Source organism: Myxocyprinus asiaticus, chromosome 33 (genome assembly GCF_019703515.2).
Source record: "Myxocyprinus asiaticus isolate MX2 ecotype Aquarium Trade chromosome 33, UBuf_Myxa_2, whole genome shotgun sequence".
NCBI classification, from domain to species: domain Eukaryota; kingdom Metazoa; phylum Chordata; class Actinopteri; order Cypriniformes; family Catostomidae; genus Myxocyprinus; species Myxocyprinus asiaticus.
This window is the reverse complement of record NC_059376.1, coordinates 16,722,354-16,746,247: the sequence shown is the minus strand read 5'-3', so window position 1 is coordinate 16,746,247 and position 23,894 is coordinate 16,722,354. Positions and strand designations below refer to the sequence as shown.

General features: G+C 35.8%; 3 protein-coding genes across 3 annotated transcripts; 2 read left to right on the top strand and 1 right to left on the bottom strand.

The window, feature by feature from the left end:
- Window positions 1-592: 592 nt before the first annotated feature.
- On the top strand, window positions 593-4,221 carry pla2g1b (phospholipase A2, group IB (pancreas)). Its single transcript, XM_051669111.1, has 4 exons — window positions 593-727; window positions 2,893-3,043; window positions 3,722-3,855; window positions 4,005-4,221. Exons 1-4 carry the CDS (start codon window positions 679-681, stop codon window positions 4,124-4,126), a joined length of 456 nt encoding a protein of 151 aa, XP_051525071.1. The 5' UTR covers window positions 593-678; the 3' UTR covers window positions 4,127-4,221.
- A 1,237-nt stretch (window positions 4,222-5,458) lies between these two features.
- On the bottom strand, window positions 5,459-9,676 carry asgrl1 (asialoglycoprotein receptor-like 1). The gene is made up of 8 exons (XM_051669108.1): window positions 9,534-9,676; window positions 8,860-8,943; window positions 8,686-8,769; window positions 8,473-8,565; window positions 8,290-8,328; window positions 7,650-7,789; window positions 7,445-7,557; window positions 5,459-5,812 (listed from the first exon to the last, which is right to left on the bottom strand). Exons 2-8 carry the CDS (start codon window positions 8,939-8,941, stop codon window positions 5,647-5,649), a joined length of 717 nt encoding a protein of 238 aa, XP_051525068.1. The 5' UTR covers window positions 8,942-8,943; window positions 9,534-9,676; the 3' UTR covers window positions 5,459-5,646.
- A 4,865-nt stretch (window positions 9,677-14,541) lies between these two features.
- On the top strand, window positions 14,542-23,435 carry LOC127424163 (cytochrome c oxidase subunit 6A1, mitochondrial-like). The gene is made up of 3 exons (XM_051669114.1): window positions 14,542-14,700; window positions 15,057-15,196; window positions 23,106-23,435. The coding sequence occupies exons 1-3, from the start codon at window positions 14,604-14,606 to the stop codon at window positions 23,193-23,195; spliced, it is 327 nt and encodes a 108-aa protein (XP_051525074.1). The 5' UTR covers window positions 14,542-14,603; the 3' UTR covers window positions 23,196-23,435.
- The last annotated feature ends 459 nt before the right edge of the window (window positions 23,436-23,894 follow it).

The following is a 23,894-nucleotide window of genomic DNA, read 5'->3' as shown; positions in this document are numbered from 1 at the left end:
CTTGCATTGTCTTTACAATATTATATACACTATTTTTCTCACACAGTAAATGGATCTTTATACATGAACATGTATAGCTGCCTATACTGTATACTGAAGGAAGTGGGTCCTTCACAAGGGGATGATCATATTTGGGGGTCCATTAGCATTGGTTTAGGTCTAGTTCTTCCAAACCAGACATAGTACTCTTTTTTTTTTTTTTTTTTATGGACCCCACTTTGTTCACAGGGACATTATGCACAAAAGGGCCCTGCCCAAACTGTTGCAACAAAGTTAAAAGCACACAATACACACAATGTATGGCATATATATAAATACATAAATACATTCCTCCTGAGGCATTGTGTTGCATATAGTCAAACCTTCACAATTTTACATTTTACAGGCCTTTTCTTGTCCATATTCGAGAAAACTGAATTCTTGAACCAGCTGTGCAAATGGCAAACACATGCTGATGTTCCCAACGAACACACGTGCGCACGCACACACTTGCCCTAAGTTGAAAAGGTCTCTGCAGATGTGTTTTGTGCTTTTTCTGTGTGTGTGCGTGGGTGTGTGTGTGTGTGTGTGTACATGCACGTGTTAAATATAAGTTGGTTTATCAATTTGGTCCGCCCATCAAGGTTATAGAAATATATAAATAATTAGCCGCTAAGACCTGTTACTGTAGTTTTTACTATGCAAGCCTTTTTGCCTCTCGTGGTCCTGACTGTAAGTCTGCCCGCCTGTGAGTATACTGAAAATGTGTTCTATCATCAAACTCATGTATAAGAGCTTATTATATTCATTTATGATATCTTATTACTGTACATTCATTCGAAAGGCACTTTAAGCAAGTTAAGACTATATTTTATCTGTTCCTTGGCAAATGAACTTATGAACCTGGCATTGCTAGTGCCATACTCTGCCTACCGAGCTCCAGGAAGTACAGATGCTAACTAAATATCTGATTCAGCTTTATGCAATGATGATTTCATAAACAACTGTTATTTGACATGACGGCTCTTCAAAAATATAATTTTAATTGCTTTCATACCACATAATTTCCCCAAGAAACTTAAAAAATAAAATAGACCTCAAATAGACTTCAATATTTAGTTGAATAGCACCAAGTAACACACATTTACTCAAAATAATATAAATGACTTGTTTGTTTCTTCTTTATCCAGCAGTCTCCTAGTGACTTCCATCTTTCATCTGCACAACTAATTTTAGCATTTGGTATTTTTAAATCTTGTTTGTGTATTATTACATTTCTCATTTAATTAAAATATAAGTTATTTATCTAACAAAAACAGGAGTTATTGGACTGACCAGTGAGACACATCTTGAGAAGTATATGTTGTTTTTCATATAGCTTATTTAGATTTTGTATCCCTGCATTTCTATATGTTAAATGTTAGATACAAGCATTTCATACATATACAGTAAATGTCTCAATATATGGTCTGTATAGGAAGTTTGTAGACACACATATATTAGCAAAACTAAATTAGGTGAAATGCGGTAGACTGATAATTCAGCAAATAATAAGAATAAAAAATTATACTATAGTAAACTCAATTTTGTAATCTTGGTATCACTTTACACTTTATAACATTTGTTAACATTAGTTAATGCACAAGGTATCATGAACTAACAATATATTTCTACAGTATTCATAAATCTTAGTTAATGTTATTTTTTATTATAATTGTTCATTGTTAGTTCATGTTAGTTTATAATGTATTAAATAATATAATATATTAAAGGAATAGTTCAATTTTCAATGAAAATTCTGTCATTATTTACTCACCCTCATGCCATTCCAGATGCATATGACTTTCTTTCTTCTGCAGAACACAAACAAAGATTTTTAGAAGAATATCTCAGCTCTATGGGTCCAGTCAATGCAAGTAATCTATTCAACTCCAGTGGTTAAATCCATGTCTGCTGAAGCGATATGATCAAACAGATCAATATTTAAGTCCTTTTTTACAATAAATCTCCACTTTCACTTTCTTATTCATGTGCTTCACATTCTTCATGCATATCGCCACCTACTGGGCAGGGAGGACAATTTATAGTTTATCTCACCCAAACATATCATATCTCTTCTGAAGACATGAATTTAACCACCCATTCCATGCATTGAATGAGCTGAGATATTCTTCTAAAAATCTTCATTTGTGTTCAGCAAAAGAAAGAAAGTCACACACATCTGGGATAGCATGAGGGTGAGGTGAGTAAATGATGAGAGAATTTTAATTTTTGGGTGAACCATTCCTTTAACTAATGCTAGCACATCTAACTTTAATTTTAAAATAAGTATTAGCATATGCTGCAACTAACATTAACCAAAATTAATTAGTTGTGTAAAATTAATGTTCATTGTTAGTTCATGTTAACAAGCGTCATTAACAAATGTTCACAAAAGTTACCTTATTATAAAGTGCTACCACAAGTCATTTAATAAGATTCACTGTATTCGCTATACACTACACGTTTTTATATTGAAATATTAAGGTTCTTTTATATTTGTCATGCCGTGACGGTAAAGCACATAATAAAAATTGCTCACCCAGTCCCAGGTAAAGATTTCAAAATGTTAAGCAGAAAGTTAGCCTCAGTCACCATTGACTTTTATAGTAAGGAAGAAACATGCAATGAAAGTGAATGGTGAGTCTAACATTCTGCCTAAAATCTCCTTTTGTGTTTCACAGAAGAAAGAAAGTATTGCGGGTTTAGAACAACATAAGGGTGAATTCATGATGACAGAATTTTCATTTTCACTTTAGGCATGCATGTGCATTTTGCTTAATCACTTAATGACACATGTAGAACAATTGATTTATTAGATCATAATGTGTTCTAATGAATAAAAAGAACTGATAAAATACCACTGTTCAACAGTGCTGGCGAGCCCAGACTACCGTGCTCTGTGGCAGTTCAGGGCCATGATCATCTGTAACATCCCTGATAGCTGGCCACTTTTGGATTACGCAGACTACGGATGCTACTGTGGCAAGGGAGGCTCAGGAACACCAGTGGATGAATTGGACAGGTTAGATTTACAGGTCAGATTGCAACAGAACATTGGAATCAGTAGATACATATTTAGCAAATTAACCAGTCACAACTTAAAAGTTAACTAAACGGTTCACTGGGCTGTCACGTTTGTCTTATACAGCTAAGAACTGAAACAGAAAATTAGCTTCAAAGTTTTTTTTGACTGTCCAGACAAATGTGGAATATAAAATATCTTTACTCTGTTTTCTCTGAATCTGGGCGTAGTTGAGCCAAACTCACCGTCAGAGGAAAGATCATAGTCTAAGAGACCCGATTTCTGTTGTAATTTTGAACAAATGTGTATGGGACTGCGTTTTGGCTTTTGTAGGCCATTTTAAAAAGCTAATGAAAAATGATTGATTGAAAATGTATTGAGGATTGAGTTTAGCATGGATATTTGGCTTGGATGGTCAATAGTTTTCAGTTACGAATGTGGAAAACTGCTTTTTTTAATGAAATTTTATTTGCAGAGCTTTTGAATTCAGCATTTCTCACTGCAAATATTTAAAGTCCACAATTTATTACAATCATCATGCAATTTTAACATAAGTTTCTCAAGGAAATTGACCTGCAAAAATTCAGATTTTGGCACTGGATTATCAGTCTTTAGCTAACACAATGTTTTACACAATGCATGTCAACAACATGTCAAATGCAGTCTCTATACTTCTAGGTGCTGTGAAGTGCACGATCAATGCTATTCTGACTCATGGCAACAAGATGACTGCTGGGGTGTCTTAGACAACCCCTACACTGAAGTCTACGCCTTCTCGTGCGATTCCCCAGCAAGGAAAGTCACCTGTAACGGTAAGGCTCACAGGAGGATAGATTCCATGTATCAAAGAAGCCAATTTACAATCATTATTAGTACATCATATAAGGCCAGACCTTTCACATGAAGTACATTCCACAGAAATGTAACATAGTTGGCATGTTGTTTTGTTTGCTTCTTGCAGCTGAAAAGAATCGGCCCTGTGAGATGTTCATATGTGAATGTGACAGAAAAGCAGCTGAATGCTTTGCACAAGCAGGTTACAACCCAGAACATGAGCATTATCCCAGTGAAAACTGCAAATGATCTGGAAAACAACAAACCTAACAGGTTTTTAGATTGTCCATATGGGCAAAAGCAATGTCAGTTCTTGGTGTCATTAAAGAGAGCAAAAGTAACAATGATCTAATAGATTATCTTTTTTCTCTTGTTCGGAATTTTTTTTTTTTTTTATAACCTCTTTCTCACTGGATTAATTCATAACAGTTAGATTCCTAAACGGTATATGGATATTAATGCAATTTCAAATTATCTATATGAAAATTTTTATAAATTTAAGCATAAATTACTTAAAGACCACATGAAATCTCATGAGCAGTATTCTGTCTTGTGTTGACATGTTACCTGTTCATAACAGGAAGTTTGGGTGGGACAAATTGAAGGGCTCATCCTTTTTTGTTGTCAATATGCTTTAATAGAACTTATTCACACTAGCGCCATCTTTGGTTTTTAATGGGAATGACAACAAGGCTGTGAGGGATAGATGTACAGTCTCTTCAATGGGCTGTACTGCAGTTTAAAGTGTTTTTGGATCGTTCCGCTGACAATAAATTGATAAAATATCTGTCCAAGAACATTCAGTATACAAAGAACTCCAGACAACATGAGTTGTGGTAAATCAGATGTGAGCTTGGAGCTTTAAACAGCTTTATAGCATCCGTGCCATTGACGAGATGGTAAGTTTATCCCTCACAGCCTCTTTGTCATTCCCATTAAAAATCAAAGATGGCACTAGCGTGAATAAGGTCTATTATGTCACAAAGCCATGAACCATGATTGGGTATTTGCTGGTCAGTTGCAGGGGGAGAGACATTCTCATTCTAGAGAGAATTTGATTGGACAAAAATCTGTGGGGTGCTACGTGAGTCATCAAAATGTTTGGTCCGTTTTCCAAGGAGAGAAAAACTGTTCATTTTAAATGCGTATACCTGCTGAAAGTGAACTTTGTCAAAGTTTTATAGTAGGCCTACACTAGAATAAAGATGACCTCATGCACTACAAGCCACTAAATATCTGCAGATGTGTTTTGTGCTTTTTCTGTGTGTGTGAGTGGATGTATGTGTGTGTGTGTGTGTGTGTGTGTGTGTGTGTGTGTGTACATGCACGTGTTAAATATAAGTTGGTTTATCAATTTGGTCCGCCCATCAAGGTTATAGAAATATATAAATAATTAGCCGCTAAGACCTGTTACTGTAGTTTTTACTATGCAAGCCTTTTTGCCTCTCGTGGTCCTGACTGTAAGTCTGCCCGCCTGTGAGTATACTGAAAATGTGTTCTATCATCAAACTCATGTATAAGAGCTTATTATATTCATTTATGATATATGAGCTAATACACATGCACTACAAGCCACAAAACTCTTATTATGATTTTATGGGGTCTTTAAGCAGGTTACGTCCTTTTACATTTACCATTATTGACTCTAAATATCAGCTCTCATTAAACAAACAATACATATTTCAGACAGCCTGCATGGAAAGTAGTTTCTTAAATTCATGGTAGAAATGATAAAACTTCAGTTGTATTAAAGGTTCATTTTTTTTTTGTCAATGGCTCTTGGGTTTGCCCTCACAGATGAAATGGTGAAAGAGTGTGCAGTCTGCATCATTCCACATTCTCCATTTGTTTATGCGCTTCCGTCCGTGAAGCTGCCCACAATCCTCACCATTCACACGGACATCCCAGTCATCTGGTTGACCAATGTCCCAGAAGCTGAAACAAAAATCAGTAGTTGGGTTAACCCTTACAGTAAATGGATGGGTGTTTCGCCAAACACAACTACATACTCTGGTTTTTCACAACCCCGCACGTATATCTACCACAAATGGATCTACAAAATGCCCAGATAGTGTAAAATTTTCAAAACATTTTCAAGACAATTAGAAAATACTAGTATAGAAAATATTCTGATATATTTGGATGTTTTATTTTTCATTTATCAAAGATATTCCAAAAATATAAATGTCAAACAAATATTTGTGTTAAACAAAGCTACACATACAGTAACACATAAGCTGCACATATGTATTTTCTCAGGCACTTATTGAGTGTAAATAGATGCTTAACTTACATAATTTCAGTAGTACACCCGAATGACAATAGTCATATCATCCTGTTCATGTGTTGTACTTGCTATAGTTTACTTCCATGTTGCTTCTTCGTCAAATAGCAATGTCAAATGTAAAAAGTCAATCACTAAAACAATAGTGCCACCTTGATTAAGAAATAGCATACATAATATTTATGTGTACACATATATGGAATAATGAAAATTCTCTATTGTTGCACAAAAACACCGTCATTTGTATGAATATAGAACTAATTTCTCTTTTAATAAACTAAGAAATGGACGTCCTGTGATTGTACACCTATATAGATATGAAATAATCATAAAAATATTATTAATGAAAGTGCAAAAAAAGCAAAACTATTACATATCTAGGGTTTTTATCAAATATAAACTAAGTAAAAAAAGCAGTAATAATAATACAAAATATTTCTTTCTTTCTTTCTTTTTTTCACTATTCAGAAGAGAAACGTTGAGCAATACTAAAAAAGGTGTGGGCATAACTCCAAAAAATAGATGAGGTACAGAGGGGGGAATGAGACCTGAGATATGCATTAAAGTGTCAAAGGAATACATTCAAAAATGACAATTCTGTCATTATTTACCCTGATGTTGATCAAAACTGGTATGACTTTCACAAAAGTTGAATTTTCTAAAAAGTCTTCACCGTGTTTTTTTTTTTTTTTTTGCTATATAATGAAGTGAATAGTGACTTAAGAAAAATTGATTTAAAAATGTTTTAATTAACATTGATCCAGATATGACGGTTATCTTCAAACTTCATTGGTTTGTGCGACATAACGTCATGACATTTGGTCATGATAAGCAATAAGAACCAATGAGATTTGATGCTAACAATAGCTTCTGTGTTTGCTTTAAACCCATTATTAATGGTATGATTTAGTTTGAGGGTGTATAATAACTTAAATGTTCATTAAACACAGTGATTGTATGGCTTTAGAAGACTTGCAATATAGTGCATGAGCAAAATTGATTTCTTTTTATTGTAGTTTTATGATGTTTTTTATTTATTTATTTTTTTAACTTCACTGACCAGAGTCACTTTTCACTTAGCATTATATGGCAAATAAACCCAGAGAAAAAAGATTATAAATTAAAATGTGTTCCACAGAAGAAACAAAGTTTTTTAGCGAGATTAGAATAATGACAGAATTCTCATTTTTGGGTAAACTACCCCTTAAATATGTTAGTGCCGTTTTAGGTTTTTTTTTTTTCCACCAGTTGACCTCCTCTCATTCTGTTATTTATATTCTTACTGTTCAGTAGTGTTAAAGTCTGTTCCATCTACCCAGGACCACTTTCCCTCTTCTTTCTCAGTAAGTCCTATCCAGTAGCTGTCAGACGTCTTCAAGATTGAAGACAGGAATTCCTGGGAGACAGACCAAACTTACATTTAACCACCAAACATTTGGATTATGATGCTTTAGAAAGCAACCAAACAACCAAACAAAAAGATCTTACAAGCTCATCCGAGTCATTAACAACAACTAAGTGTGTTTTTTTCTGGACACAGTTGTCCTCAGCGTTTTGCCAGTTCTTTGCCCTGGTGGACTCAAAGTAGCACGAGCCTTTATAGAACACCCAGTCATTTTCACACAGCCCTGTACAAACAACCAAGAACAAAGACAGTCGCATATACAGTACATATACAGTTGGGCTGAAAAGTCCACTTGTCCACTTGTGCATATGCTTCTATTTTTCTAATTTTTTCCGTTACATTACAAATTATATTATAAGCATAACAATATGAGTGCCATAAACTCCACAAGTTTGCGCAAATTGCAAAACCTGATGATCCATGTTATTCCAGCATGATCTGCGAATGTTCCAAAGAGCATCTTGTGTGCTTCAATAGAAGCAAGGGAATCTCTCGAGCAAATGAGTTGCCATGATCAAAGTGACATTTGCTTATTTGATTAGTGACCTAGAAATAATGTGTGAATCTTAAATATTTCTCATTAATTTTATGCTAGAACATTTACTATTTTCAAACATGTTTGAACCCCACTGTAGGCTACACATCATCAATAAATGCAGATGTAAAGATCCACAAAAAAGATTATACTAATAAATAAACAGGAGGAAATATGAGGACCCTCACCTTGCACAGGCATTGTACGCTCAGAAAAATGAGCATTTTCTGAAGTGAGAGAGAGAATTAATTAATGAATAAATGAATGCATGAATGTACTATTTAAAAAATGACATATGTAAATATAGGTATTATATTGGTAAACCTATATATTTGTCCAAAGGGATAGATAAATAGAGGTCTTTTTTTTACCAAATTGCAGAAGATTAGGGGCCCCTTCAATGGAAGCCCCAATGGTTTTCAGAGAAAGCGTAACATCATCTATCTCTTGGCTGACCTGAGAGACTTTTAAGACAAATTAGCATAATCAAACTCTATGGTGTAAACTAAAAATAAACAAATAAACAAACAAACTAATTCATAATCAATCAAATTAGTGGGTGGAAAAAAATGCTGAAAACATACTTTTAATTCCAACAGCCAGCGTCAGTATAAACAAATACAGGACGAGAACGCCATACATTATGTACATCTTTCTGTTCTGTCTACCTGCCATAAAGAAAAAAGTGAGAATGTTAGAATATTGAACATATATGCTTAAGCACAGCTTTGGGTTGGGGGGGGGTGGGGTATTCTTACCTGGTGCATGAAATATTTTTGGACCAATATGATTAATTTCTGTCTCAGATGCGCTAAACCGGTCATATGTTATGGATTCCATGACTGTGGAAAAAGCAGGATATAGGATATATTAGCAATTTAAATGTTTTTCTTTTATATGCAATGTGTTCTTACTTTTAAATCACTAAAGCATGTAACATAAACAACATTATAGAGTCTTTTGTCCCAACGTTTCATATTGAAAGCACATATGTGTGGAAAAAGTGAGAAAGAGAGAGAACATAACAAAAATTGAGTAGTAAATAAAGAGACAGTCTAAATGTACTAAATGCAAGTTTCAAGGGCATGTAACAGAACTGTTGAAGATTAACTAGACTGGCAAACATTATCTGAACTTCATCCATCACAAACATGTGGAGAGCTAATAACAATATCTGCCAGTTTAAAAACATGGACTGTATCTCAGTGATATATTCTTTGACACATCACTGTCAAAAACCAAAACACGCAAAACAATATTAAGTCAAACGTATTCTTTCACATTGAACAATAAAAACTGTTCAGATCTTTTCTTTAAGAATGACACATTGCTAATGTAAACAAAGACTATAAATTGAACTTTTATATATTGCGGATAGTACTATGCAGTCATAATAAAAATAACTACAATTCTCAAGTGCAGTTAATCTTACTCTTTAAAGTGATGGTTTCTGTCGGCTCTCCCTCTTGTGCTGCTCTCAGTGCCCTGATGATTGTTCTCTGTCATTCTGCTCTTACGCAACAGTTCCATTTCCGAGAGCAAAATCTTCTGTTGTCCCAACGTTTTTTTTCTCTCTTTATCTAAACACAACCTATCACAAATATAGCCGGTTATTTTTTAGTTATTGACATTTTAATCAGTCTGCTTGTCCGGTCGGGCACGTAAAATTCTCTTTCAAACGACGCTTCAAAAATCCACTTGTCCTGGACAAGCGGACAAGCGTTAATGTTGAACACTGTGAGCCATCAAAGAAATGAAGCAAAAGTAGTTACCTGTGTTGAACTTGCCCCTCTGATGCTGAAAATATTTACATTGTCAGTGGTGTTAAAGTTATAGATAAATGGTTTCAGTATGTGTGTGTGTGTGTGTGGGGGGGGGGGGGGGGGGTTGGGTGGTTTACGAGGAAATTTTTTTAGGTTACAAACCGGTAATTACAAGGGTATTATGCTATAAATGTAGTTTATGAGGACATTTCTAGTGTCCCCATAATCAAATCGCTTAAAAAACATATTAAACGATGTTTTATTGAAAATGTAAAAATGCAGAAAGTTTTTTGTGAGGGTTAGGTTTAGGGGTATGGTTAGGGTATTAATGACTGAAGCAATGGCGCAAAACGCAGAAGATCTGCAGATCTTTTATGTTATTATGAGAAGTGTAAAAATATTTTCAGTTCATTATGAAACTGTGGCAGGACAAATGGGAAACACTGTCAAAAGATGGAGCACAATATAATAATCCTTCCCAGGATTCTAGTCACTTAAAGCACTTTTTATGATCGTATTAATACAATCCAAATATTATTATTTTTTATGTGGGCTGCACATATGTCCTGTTTTAAACACTGTTTTAAAAGGTGCTATATAAACAAAGTTTATCAGTATTAACACGCTGATTTAATTGAAAAGATTAAGGGACAAAAGTGAGTTTAAATTTTAATTTTTAAGTGAGGGTTTTGGAAAAATTGGATGTGTCTAGTTCTTATACTGGGCACTATCAACAATATGAATTTAGTATTGAGAATGAATAGCATATTAAATGTACATCATTCATTCATCTGCAGGCAAGTAGCCTATACCAACAAAAAGAGGAAGTGAACATCTAGTCTATATCTGCTGTCACAAACATCTGACAATATGACAATGTATGTCAACACAGAAATGTGAAATTCTGTCAAATCTGTCATCAACAACGAAATTGCTATTAGAGTTTATGAATCTTTTTCAAGGACAATAATGGACAACATACTGTAAACTGCAAGCTTAAAATGCATGACCGGCAATGTTCTCTTACTGTGGAGTTGAATGATAATCGTCTCCATTCACCCAGGTCCGCTTCCCCATTTTGACTTTGTCTTGAGACCAATCCAGTAGTCAGTACACTTTAGAACAACTCCTAATATAAATAAGCAACCATCTTCTATATTGATATGCCTATTATAAATTATTCATAATGCTATAACATATAATGCAGATCATAATATAAAATCATTAAGTAAACTGAGAGTTGACAAGTAAGGTTGTCCAAGATGATAAATCTGAGAAAGATCTAGTTTAATACACATGCATCAAGTTTGTGGAAATACAATATTTATGTCCAGGTTGGTTTGATACAGTTTTGAAATAAATATACAGTATATATATAAGAAGCCTTGCTTCTTGATTACACATGAGTGTACACAAATTAATTATTAATTTACAAAAGTTAGCAAACATAATTTCAAGGTATTTTGTTCTGCAAATATCATGAGTTTTGGAGTCACGAATATGAAAAAAAAAAAAAAAAAAATAAAACATGGAATTGTTTCATAGTTACTCCATTTGACCTGCACAAAATGTGCCTTTTCATAAACAAACTTTACACACAGTCATGAGGTCTAAAGGGGTCTTTTCTATTTTCTGTTTTTATTTTTTTGTCACTTGCCAAACTCTCAAACTCTACTGGAATGGGACAGTTGTAAATCCATCAACAAGAAGCCCTCTGCTCAGGTCCACATGTGAATTCTTGGTGACATGAAGATGTTAAATCAAAAAGATAGTTATTCCACCATTAACACATGAAAATATGCTAAGAGACAGTTTACTTTATTAACATGAGTCTGACTTACGGTTGAGACCTGTTACAATTCATTACTAAGAACGAGAGGAGGAGGAGGAGAAACATAAACATGACACAAGCCACATTGCCTGAACACAGCATGCAGGAAAATTTGGGTAAATAGACTTTAAAAGACAAAAGTCAAAATAAATACATTTAGAAAAGAATTATAAATGGGCATATGATAAGTAGCCTACCATATGTCTAATGAGTACAAAAAAGCATACTAGTATTTCATTAATTAATGTTGAATACATATTTGTTTTCCTGAGTTCCAAATTTCATATTTTACTTTAACTCATTATTTAGCAAACACTTTCATCCAAAGCAATAAATAATACACTGAACTAGAACAACATGGAGTTTGTTGCCCACACCAAGGGTATTTATAAATACCGCGCTCATGGTATACCTTACTCTGATGGCATAGTTAGAAATGTTAGAAACCACAACTGACTTTGATGTGACTATACAGTGATTGTCTCTACTATAATAAGGTGCAATGTTTCTGCTTTACTTGCCTTGTTGGTAATAGGGATCCATTCTGTCAGGATTTCCCATCATATCATCCGTAAATTTGTTTGCCTGCATTCTTTGGGTCAGCCTACAGCCTGTTTATCATGAGATAAATGCAGGGCCTAACTACAAAAGTAATTTGCCACTTCCCTATAAGGAACAGTTGTTTATTTTTTATTTCACTCAATACAAAAAGTGCAATATTATCATGAATATGAACATATAAACAATAAAAACACCAAAGAACCAGGGCCGGATGTAGGCATGGGCAGGGGTGGGCTGAGCCCATCCAAATGTGAGTCTTGCCCACCCAATCAAACATTTTGAAAACATGGTTTTAAATAAAAAATATATATATTTACTTTCCAATTTTTGCATTGGTTAAAAGCAATATGGGGGCAGTCTGTGTGTTGCAAACATTTAGGGTGGGCTGTAGACTGCCCAACAATCATGAACCAGCACAGGAAATGTGTAGTGTTTTTCTATTTTTGTCACTGGCCGAAAGCAAGGACACACTCAAGAAGCAGCTGCTGCAAACCAGAGAGTCCGAGACATCACGCGAGCGAGAACGGTAATAAGAGATATTTTTGTGCAATGCATAGGTTTTCAATGCCCATAAAGGAGAGTTCCATCTGTGTCAAATTTTAGGTTCTTAATCTTGATCTCTCCATTTAATATATTTCCTTTCACTCCATCTTTATTTTTCTCCTTGATATTATTTTTCTCCACTCCATCCTTGCATTCGTGGGGACTTTGATTTGTCTTTGTAATTTGCTTTAAGACTGTAATTACAAAGATTCTAATTACTCTGAAAGTGTAAAGTTGTCAGTGCCCACTTCAATCTTATGATTATATACAATGTTTATCAGTTTATTTATTTCAATATATTTTTGAATATGGGGAATAAATGTAAAATATAGTTGTATTGGGCCTTATGATCTTGACAATTACGCATGACAATTAAAGACATTTATGATTACTCTTATCGTTGTTGTTTGGCTATTATATTAGTGTTGTAGTTGTGTTTATAACTATCAACAGCTAAACCCAGCCTAAGCTGTTTGGATGGTTGTAGCTGGTTTAAAGGGATAGTTCACCCCCACCCAAAAAAAAAATACTATCTCATCATTTACTAACTCTCATGCCATCCCAAATGTGTATGACTTTCTATCTTTTGCAGAACGCAAATGAAACATTTTAGAAGAATATCTCAGCTCAGTAGGTCCATACAATGCAAGTAAATGGTGACCAAAACTTTGCCGCTACAAAAAGGACATAAAGGCAGTATGAAAGTAATCCATAAGACTTCAGTGGTAAATCCCATGTCTTCGTAAGCGATCCAACTGGTTTTGGGCAGTGTAGTAATGACTGAAGAGGTGGGAGAGAGGTGAAGAGGAGTTAATTTATCTGACAGCATTTTATGTATACGCTGGAAATGTCCAGCCCCTCCATGCACATTTAGAGAGAATCTCTATACACTTATTATAATAAATCACAATTTACTTAACGGTGCTGCGTTATCATTTGAGTAGATTGAAAAGTTATGGGTCAAAAAACAACTCGCGGCCATACGTATCATCACTCAATTTAGCTGAGCATATGTAAAATCCTTAGAAAGGTAGGTGGGCATGCTTGCATGTGCACTAGACTACAGTACTGGTTTTGGGTAAGGACAGACCAAAATGTAACCCTTTTTCACTGTACATCTTGCCATTGCAGTCTGTAGGCACAATCATGATTTCAAGCTCGATTACACTTCCTAGTAATTGAGGCATGAGCAGAGAGATTGATGGCGCTAGTGTAATCGAGCTTGAAATCATGATCACCAAAGAGACCGCTGATGTTAAGATTTATAGTGAAAAAGGGGTTACATATTTGTCTGTTCTCACCCAGAATCCCTAAATCTATCGGATTGTTTTAGAAGTCATGGATTTTTAGTGTTTCAAGGTTTTGGTTGCCGTTCACTTGCATTATATGGAAAACTATATGCTTCCAAAAATCTTCGTTTGTGTTCTGCAGAAGAAAGAAAGTCATATTCATCTGGGATGGCATGAGGGTGAGTAAATGATGAGAGAATTTTCATTTTTTGGGTGAACTATCCCTTTAAGCTGGTCAGCTATAGCCTCTCAGCTAAAACCAACTGAGCACCAGGTTAACCTGGTTGGTCTCCCAGCCTGACTAGCTTAAAGGTGCCCAAAACCCCTCTAAAACCAGCCAACTGAGCAGGCTGGGTGACCAGCTAAAACTAGTTTAGACTGATCAGGAAATCAGGAAATGCCAGTGGTGCCGTCGATGGACCTCTTTGTCACTAGGTGGCAGGATCGGCAACCTGCAGCACCAACACCAGCATATAAAAAAACCTTCTTCCGACTTTGTACCAGTCTCCGGAAAAATGGCTTCGTTCGGACGTTTGTCACAGAAGCTCCTCAAGTCCGCCGTTCTGACCCAGTGCCGTCAGTTTTCAGCGGTAGCTCACGGAGAGCAAGCAGGTTATTAACTAACTATAAATACCGTAAAACAGACGCTAGACCAAAAAGTCAAGCCGTTACGAATAGCTGTAACTCTTATACTGTTTGACCTTGCGGGCGTGAAGCTGGTCAGAAGGACTGTTTAATGTTGTGCTGCCATTATCATTTGTCAAGTGTATGTTCATTGTTTGCGTTTGTAATTTGTTAACGAGAATTGAATGAACAACGTCTGATTATGACGAAATAATTAGATCAAGTGAGCTGATCAACTAACCAGTTCCAATGCGAATTCATCATGATGTTAGAGTCTTTACGCGTGTAAATCAGATTTCAGGGTTATTATAAAATGTCTCACTTTCTCATGTTTGTTTATGTAGCTAAGACATGGAAGATCCTGACGTTTGTGGTGGCGCTGCCTGGTGTCTCTGTGTGCATGTTGAACATGTATCTCAGGTCTCAGCACCATCATGAGATGCCTGAGTTCGTTCCCTACAGCCATCTGCGCATCCGCAGCAAGGTACATACACTCACTTTTCAAATAAAACAAAACACTTATTGCGGATTAAAGAGTTCTGTTTGATTTTATTATTTTCTACTTTTTTTATGTGAATGTTCAGTGGGCTTTGGCCGTAGGCACTGGTATTAATTCCAGTTATTGAAATGCGGCTTATTCATAACATTGTTTTATTACATTCATACATTGTAAACGCAATGTCATTGAGCTTGAAAATAAATGTCTGTACAAAAGCAATGCATTATGATATCCAAAAGTTATGCATAATATTAAATGAAGGCACATATTTGAAAGATAAATAACGTTTAAATACTAAGCAAAAATAATTGACCCTTCGCTAAGCCCCGCCTTAAAAGCGTTTCTGACCAATCATATTTTAGTAACTCTTGCTGCGCGCCATCACTCAGACAAGCGCTTGCTTTTTTCCAATGGGAGTAGTGTTTTTGAGTAGTTTTAAGCAGAATTTTACATAAATTATCCACAAAATGTTATTGCTGGGTCACTTGGAATAATGGCAACAGGTACATAAAGAGGATGCACGCAGTGTTTTTTTTAAAATTATTTTTATATAAAAAATAATCAAAAAATCTTTCAGTAAATATCAAAAAGAGCATGCTAGGGATTAAACTGTCCGCCTTAATTTTCAGTGATCAGCAAGACCCCCTACATTTGCTCCAAGGTAAATTAAAGGTAACAACGTCACGTTAATTCATTCACGTATTGATTCAGGTTTTGGTGAAGGTGCTAGTAAATAAAGAGTTCACAGCATCATAGTGAGTGTGTTACGAGACGTTATGAGCAGTTCTGTTCACTTACGCTAATGTTATCATCAGGTGTGTAATCACCATCAAATGACGCTTTTATTACAAAACGTCAGATAAATATGCCTTACGATGTCACTCTTCATTCCAGCCCACGTAAGAATAGTCAAAGTCGTTTATGAGTAGAGCCCGACCGATACCGATTTTAGAGAGGTAAAATTCACCTATTACCGATATGGTGCTGGAATGAAAACAGACCTTTTCTATATTGATTGTGCACAGATTTTGCACCGATATGACTATGCAAAGGTACTCCGAAGGCTGCTTTCTTAAACAAATATTTTTATAAAAGAACATTTGACATTATTATTATACATTGTCAACAAATTCTAGAAATGAACATTGAGAAAATAAAGAATAAATAAAAATACAATAAATAGCTTAATAAACATCAGTACTGTTTAGTATCAGTCAAATGCTGACCATGTAAATAAATAATAAATTACAATAAAATAAATAGCTAAATAAACATCAGAGGCCGGTTGCACCAGCTATACGTATGTTACAACTTAGCCTAGTTGTGGTGTAAATGGGCACTAAGTCACAATTTACACTCTAGTAAATATTTGAGCGTTGCACCATTACATTTATGTAGGACGTAACCCTACGTATAAACTAAATATATACGGCAGTCTCCGACCAGGAGTAACGGATGGAATAAAAAAGCAGACTGATATTTAATGACATCAATGAGCTCATGTTTTGCTTGACAGGCTTCAGTCCTCTCGACATATATGATGATGTTTGCATTTACACTCATTTACATTTACGAGAGAGAGAGAGAAAAAAAACACTTAAGCGGCTATTCAGCATGAAACCGATCTAACTGTGCTGTTTTTAGGGTGCGTCGCCCGGTGTCAAGATTCAACACATTCAAATATATATATATATATATATATATATATATATAGGATATTAAAATGAATAAATGTCTATTTTTCCAGCCTGTTGTATTAGTATGTATCACCCCTCATTTATTTTAGATACAGTTCCTATATATTTTTTACACAGGGCAAATATACTATTTATCAAATCTACTTTTATTACGTATCCTATTTTAATGTCTGGAAAACCAGACTTTTAAATATTACATTTTATAAATGCAATGACTGGAATTGTTCGGTTGAAGGGGGTACCAAACTGTGAATCCTGAACAAAACAGTTTGGTGAATACATGTTTACACATTAGCTTCCACAACAATGAAAGTATCTACGTGGTTAGCTAGTTAGCTATAAGCTCGTTGCCACGGAGAGTAAAAGATGGACTTTATTTACTTTCCAGCATTGAGTCTCACCAATTAGGCAGCAGCGATGCGTGAAATCAACACTCACCACACAAAATCCACCACCGCACCGTTGTCTGCTGAGCTGCAAAAAGATGCTCTGATGTTTACCTTTCAATCTGCTACATTACTGACTGCACTGACAAACTATAGCTGGCTAACACAACAAACAGATGTGATCAACATGAGTGACATGGTTGTCAGGGACAGGGTTAACGTTATATTAGTTATATAAAATGATGGGGTAATTTTTTATTAACTTTCCAGTATGTATTTCACTAACTAGTTAGCAATTTAATGAGAAGAGATCGCTCAAACCCACACCAATGAACTCCGCCCTGTTTGCAGAGCCACCTTCAGCTCAGCTCTGTAAACAATGGAGTCGGAGCACGCTCTGCTGGACAAACTACATAATGACACCAATACTAAAGCATTGTTTTCTGCATTATATGTTCTGAAAAAAAGTTTTCATATCGGTAAAATATACGCTGATACCGATATATCGGTGAGGCTAATATCGGCCGATATATCGGCCGGGCACTATTTATGAGAATATTTCGACAAAAAACTTTGCAATTCATGGCAATCTCCCATTTATTCCTATTGGGAGTTCTGCAAAGCTTGACAGAGCGAACAGCAGCAGCCAACAGAGGCGGAGCTTAGCGAAGGGTCGATGGAAATCTGCTGGTTTATCCCGTCATTGGCACTGTCTGCACTGCAGTGGACCCTTTTCACACTTCCGGGTTTTGTAATGCGGAAGTAAACGATTGCAGGGTAAACTTCGATAGCAGTGAATGGAAGAACATGACAAATATTATTTTTGCTTGTCCGTTTGCTCCGACAGCAAAATAAAAATGCCACTATTACGTTTCCGCAACTTTCCAAAAGAAGAAAAAAATATAGCAGTGGATTACAGCAGTCAGTAGAGAGATGGCAAATTTACTGTCACTCTTTCAGCAGCTGTGTCAGAAATGGTCCCTTCGCTAAGCCCTGCCTTAAAAGCGCTTCTGACCAATCCTGTCTTGGCAACTGTCGTCCTGCCACCATTACTCTGACACGCATTTGCTATTTTCCCAACGAGAGCCTATGGAAGTAATGTGTGTGAGTACTTTTAAGCTGGATTTTATCAAAATAATCCCAAAAATGTCAAACACGTTTTTGCCTGGTCATTTATAATAGTGACACGAGTTACCCAAAGAGGATACATGCAGTTTTTCTTTTTTTCCTTTTTTTTTATTTTTATAATCTTTAAATAAATCTGGAGAAGGGCATGTCATGCATTAGACTGTGTCAGTCCTCATTTCCAAATGAACATATAACATCTGCAACAACACCTACATTTTCTCCAATGTAAATTAAAGCTAACAAATGAATGTTAATTAATGTATTGATTCAAGTCATAGTAAAAGTGATAGTAAATAAACAGTTCACAGTATCAAAATGTGTGTTATGAGACATTATAAACGGCTCTGTTCACTTATAATAATGTTATTAGATGTGTAATCGCTATTAAATGAAGTTTTTCTCTCATCATTGATTTTGATTCACAGTCTCCACAGTTTTTAATCAAATTACTGTGTAATTTAGCAATTTCTCTTACAAAAAGACTTCAGATAAATATGCATTACAATGTCACTCTTCATACCAGCCCACATAAAAATATTATCCATTCCATTTATGAGAATATTTAGCCAAAAATTACGTCTTCATGGCATTTATTCCAATGGGGAGTTCTGCAGAGCTTGTCAGAGCGAGCAAATGTAACCAAGGGGGGTGGAGCTTAGTGAAGGGTCACTTGCATTTTTAAAAATTATTTTTTATTTTTTACTAATTCCAGGGTAATATAATACAAAGTATAATGTTATAAATGTACACTAAATAATTTAAAAATTGCATATATATATATATATATATTCATTGTTCTTGTGGTGACCGTTGATTTTTAAGCTCAATGAAATTGTATTACAATATATGAATGTTTCACAATGCAATTAATAAGCACTGTTTTCAGTTACTTTTTTCATTTTCAACAGATTCAATTGCCCTTTATTGGCCCCGTTTCACCTGGTAAAAGTTAAAACTTTTTTGGTTATGAGCGAATTTAAAATGAAAAAACATCTGATCAAAAATGCTAAAACATATACAAGCATGAGAACGTCACGAATATTTTTCAGTGTGTCTGAAATCAATATGCAGCGACACGGATGACAAGCACACACATCTGAAGCTCAGGTTAATTTTGCTTGACTTTTCTACGGTTTATTATCATGCAGTAACACACTGACATTGTGATTGATGTATGTCATCATGAAATCAGAGACCCTTTCCTCGAAATCCAAAAACAAGTGGTCACCGGAGACACATTTGAGACTCATTGTAATACCAGGTGGAAACAGGAATGCCTCTTGGCTGACCACATGTGATCGGATCACCGAAAACTCATCTTATAACTATGTGGAAACAGGGCCATTCATGAAACAACAGCAGAATGAACTTAAAGGGATAGTTATAGAGCCCGACCGATATGGGATTTCTGAGACTGATACCGATTTTAGAGGGGGGAAATTCACCGATTACCAATATATTTAATGTGGATTGTTCACCAATTTTGCACCGATATGACTATGCAAAGGTACTCAGAAGGCTTCTTTCTTAAATATTTTTATCAAAGAATATTTGACATTATTATACATTGTCAACAAATTCTAGAAATGAACATTGTGAAAATAAAGAATAAATAAAAATACAACAAATAGCTAAATAAACATCAGTACTGTATGTTCAGTATTAGTCAATTGCTGACCATTTAAATGAATAATAAATAATGGTTGTCAGGGACAGGGTTAACGTTATATTGAAAATGGAAAATGATGGGATCATTGTTTATTAACTTTCCAGTATGTATTTCACAAACTACTTAGCAACTTACTGAGAAGACACCACTTAACTCCACCCTGTCCACAGAGCCACGCTCAGCTCAGCTCTGTAAACAGTGGAGCGCTCTGCTGGACAAACTATGTTATGACACCAATTCTAAATCACCCCAAGCATTGTTTTCTGCATTATATGTTCTGAAAAAAGTTTTCATATCTGCGCATATCAGAAAACACATACGCCGATACCGATATATCTGTGAAAGGCTAATATCGGCGATAAATCGGTCGGGCACTAGATAGTTCACCCAAAAATTCTCTCATCGTTTACTCACCGTCATGTCATCCCAGATGTGTATGACTTTCTTTCTTCAACAGAACACAAAGATTTGTAGAAGAATATCTCAGCTCTGTAGGTCCATACAATGCAAGTGAATGGTGATCACATTTGTAGCTCCAAAAATCACAAAGAAAACTATAAAAGTAATCCATAAGACTCCAGTGGTTAAATCCATGTCTTCAGAAGCGATATAATAGGTGTGGGTGAAAAACAGATCAAAATTTAAGTCAGTTTTTTACTGTAAATCTCCACTTTCACTTTTACACCTGAAAGTCACGTGGTGCCTGTTTAGTTTCACTTTCACATCTGAAAGTTAAAGTGGGGATTTAGGGTAAAAAAGGACTTAAGTATTGTTCCGTTTCTCACCCACACCAATTATATTGCTTCTGAAGATATAGATTTAAACACTGGAGTCATATTTATATTATGTTTACTTTATGTAATTTTTTTTTTTTTTTAGCTACAAAGGTCTGATCACTATTCACTTGCATTGTATGGACCTACAGAGCTGAGATATACTTCTAAAAATCTTTGTTTGTTTTCTGCTGAAGAAAGAAAGTCACACACATCTGGGATGGTATGACTTTGGGAGGAACTATCCCTTTAAATCATTCATAAAAGCATTCATAAGTAAATTGTCCTGTTCACTTGAATGTGACTATTTGCATAAGAATGATTTTACGTACAGTTCCCAATTTTTTTAAATAAGGCCCATTGTTTTCTATAAATTGATTGACATACAGGTGCATCTCAATAAATTAGAATGTCATGGAAAAGTTCATTTATTTCAACAATTCAACTCAAATTGTGAAACTCGTGTATTAAATAAATTCAGTGCACACAGACTGAAGTAGTTTAAGTCTTTGGTTCTTTTAATTGTGATGATTTTGGCTCACATTTAACAAAAACCCACCAATTCACTATCTTTGAATATGGTGACATGCCAATCAGCTAATCAACTCAAAACACCTGCAAAGGTTTCCTGAGCCTTCAAAATGGTCTCTCAGTTTGGTTCACTAGACTACACAATCATGGGGAAGACTGCTGATCTGACAGTTGTCCAGAAGACAATCATTGACACCCTTCACAAGGAGGGTAAGCCACAAACATTCATTGCCAAAGAAGCTGGCTGTTCACAGAGTGCTGTATCCAAGCATGTTAACAGAAAGTTGAGTGAAAGAAGGATGCATGGAAGGAAAAAGTGTGGAAGAAAAAGATGCACAACCAACCGAGAGAACCGCAGCCTTATGAGGATTGTCAAGCAAAATCGATTCAAGAATTTGGGTGAACTTCACAAGGAATGGACTGAGGCTGGGGTCAAGGCATCAAGAGCCACCACACACAGACATGTCAAGGAATTTGGCTACAGTTGTCGTATTCCTCTTGTTAAGCCACTCCTGAACCACAGACAACGTCAGAGGTGTCTTACCTGGGTTAAGGAGAAGAAGAACTGGACTGTTGCCCAGTGGTCCAAAGTCCTCTTTTCAGATGAGAGCAAGTTTTGTATTTCATTTGGAAACCAAGGTCCTAGAGTCTGGAGGAAGGGTGGAGAAGCTCATAGCCCAAGTTGCTTGAAGTCCAGTGTTAAGTTTCCACAGTCTGTGATGATTTGGGGTGCAATGTCATCTGCTGGTGTTGGTCCATTGTGTTTTTTGAAAACCAAAGTCACTGCACCCGTTTACCAAGAAATTCTGGAGCACTTCATGCTTCCTTCTGCTGACCAGCTTTTTAAAGATGCTGATTTCATTTTCCAGCAGGATTTGGCACCTGCCCACTCTGCCAAAAGCACCAAAAGTTGGTTAAATGACCATGGTGTTGGTGTGCTTGACTGGCCAGCAAACTCACCAGACCTGAACCCCATAGAGAATCTATGGGGTATTGTCAAGAGGAAAATGAGAAACAAGAGACCAAAAAATGCAGATGAGCTGAAGGCCACTGTCAAAGAAACCTGGGCTTCCATACCACCTCAGCAGTGCCACAAACTGATCACCTCCATGCCACGCCGAACTGAGGCAGTAATTAAAGCAAAAGGAGCCCCTACCAAGTATTGAGTACATATACAGTAAATGAACATACTTTCCAGAAGGCCAACAATTCACTAAAAATGTTTTTTTTATTGGTCTTATGATGTATTCTAATTTTTTGAGATAGTGAATTGGTGGGTTTTTGTTAAATGTGAGCCAAAATCATCACAATTAAAAGAACCAAAGACTTAAACTACTTCAGTCTGTGTGCATTGAATTTATTTAATACACAAGTTTCACAATTTGAGTTGAATTACTGAAATAAATGAACTTTTCCACGACATTCTAATTTATTGAGATGCACCTGTAGCTGTTGGTAGACTATGAATTGGCCAAGCACATGGTTATTGGCCGATGCATTCAATCTTAGAAAAGCCAATTTTTTCCTGATTAATCAGTCTATTGAAAAATCAATAAATTGGTCTGTCAGAAGTTTAGATGTATTACATTTAAATTCCATAGCAATGTCTCGCTTGAATTTTCAATGAATGTACACTTGACATTGTTTTCTTGCTGAAGCGATACATTTACAACTCTGCCCTCTCTCTCTCCTTCACACATAAACCTGTAGCGTTTCCCATGGGGTGATGGCACCAAGACTCTCTTCCACAACCCCCACGTCAACGCTCTTCCCGATGGCTTTGAGCATCATGATGAGTGAAGGATGTCCTGAGTTCTCTCAGAACTCCCCAACAGGGACCACAGGGCTTCCCTGGACCACTCCTCAGTTTCCTTCAGTTTACGTGATGTCTCTTCAGTATGTTGAGATACCTCTGAGGTTTCCATACCTAGTGTGGAAGAACCTTATGGAAACAGTTACATTTACTCTGACTGGACCATTATATCACATTGTCTGCTTAAACTTTACTGAAAAATAAAAATATATTCTTTAAATTCTAAACCGTGTGAAGAAGTCTCATTTGAATAGACTTGAATTTTATGTAGATGAAAACAAGGCTGTTGAAGGATTCACATACAGTCTGTTCAGTGGCATGCACTGTACAAAGGTCCTAGATCGCAACTCATTTTCGCAGTTTTTTTTTTTTAAAGATGTTTTATCATCTGAACGATTAACAGCAATTTAAATGATGGTAAAACCAATCTATACTGTTTTCCTAAAAATTGTGCTGGCAAGCTTTTACAAAACACTGCAACAAACTCAAAAGTAGTGCCATTTTGGCCTGATTTTGTTCGAAATGACATCACACCCATTTTTTCAAGAAAGATATAGCTGCAGGCTGAGCTCCAAAAAGGGGTGGGAAATCCAAACCTTCAGCAAAGCGATACAGAGCCCCTAAACATGACTGTGTGTGGAAGTGTTGCCCACCTTTGGAGCTAGCCCAACCCTCTTCTGGAGTAG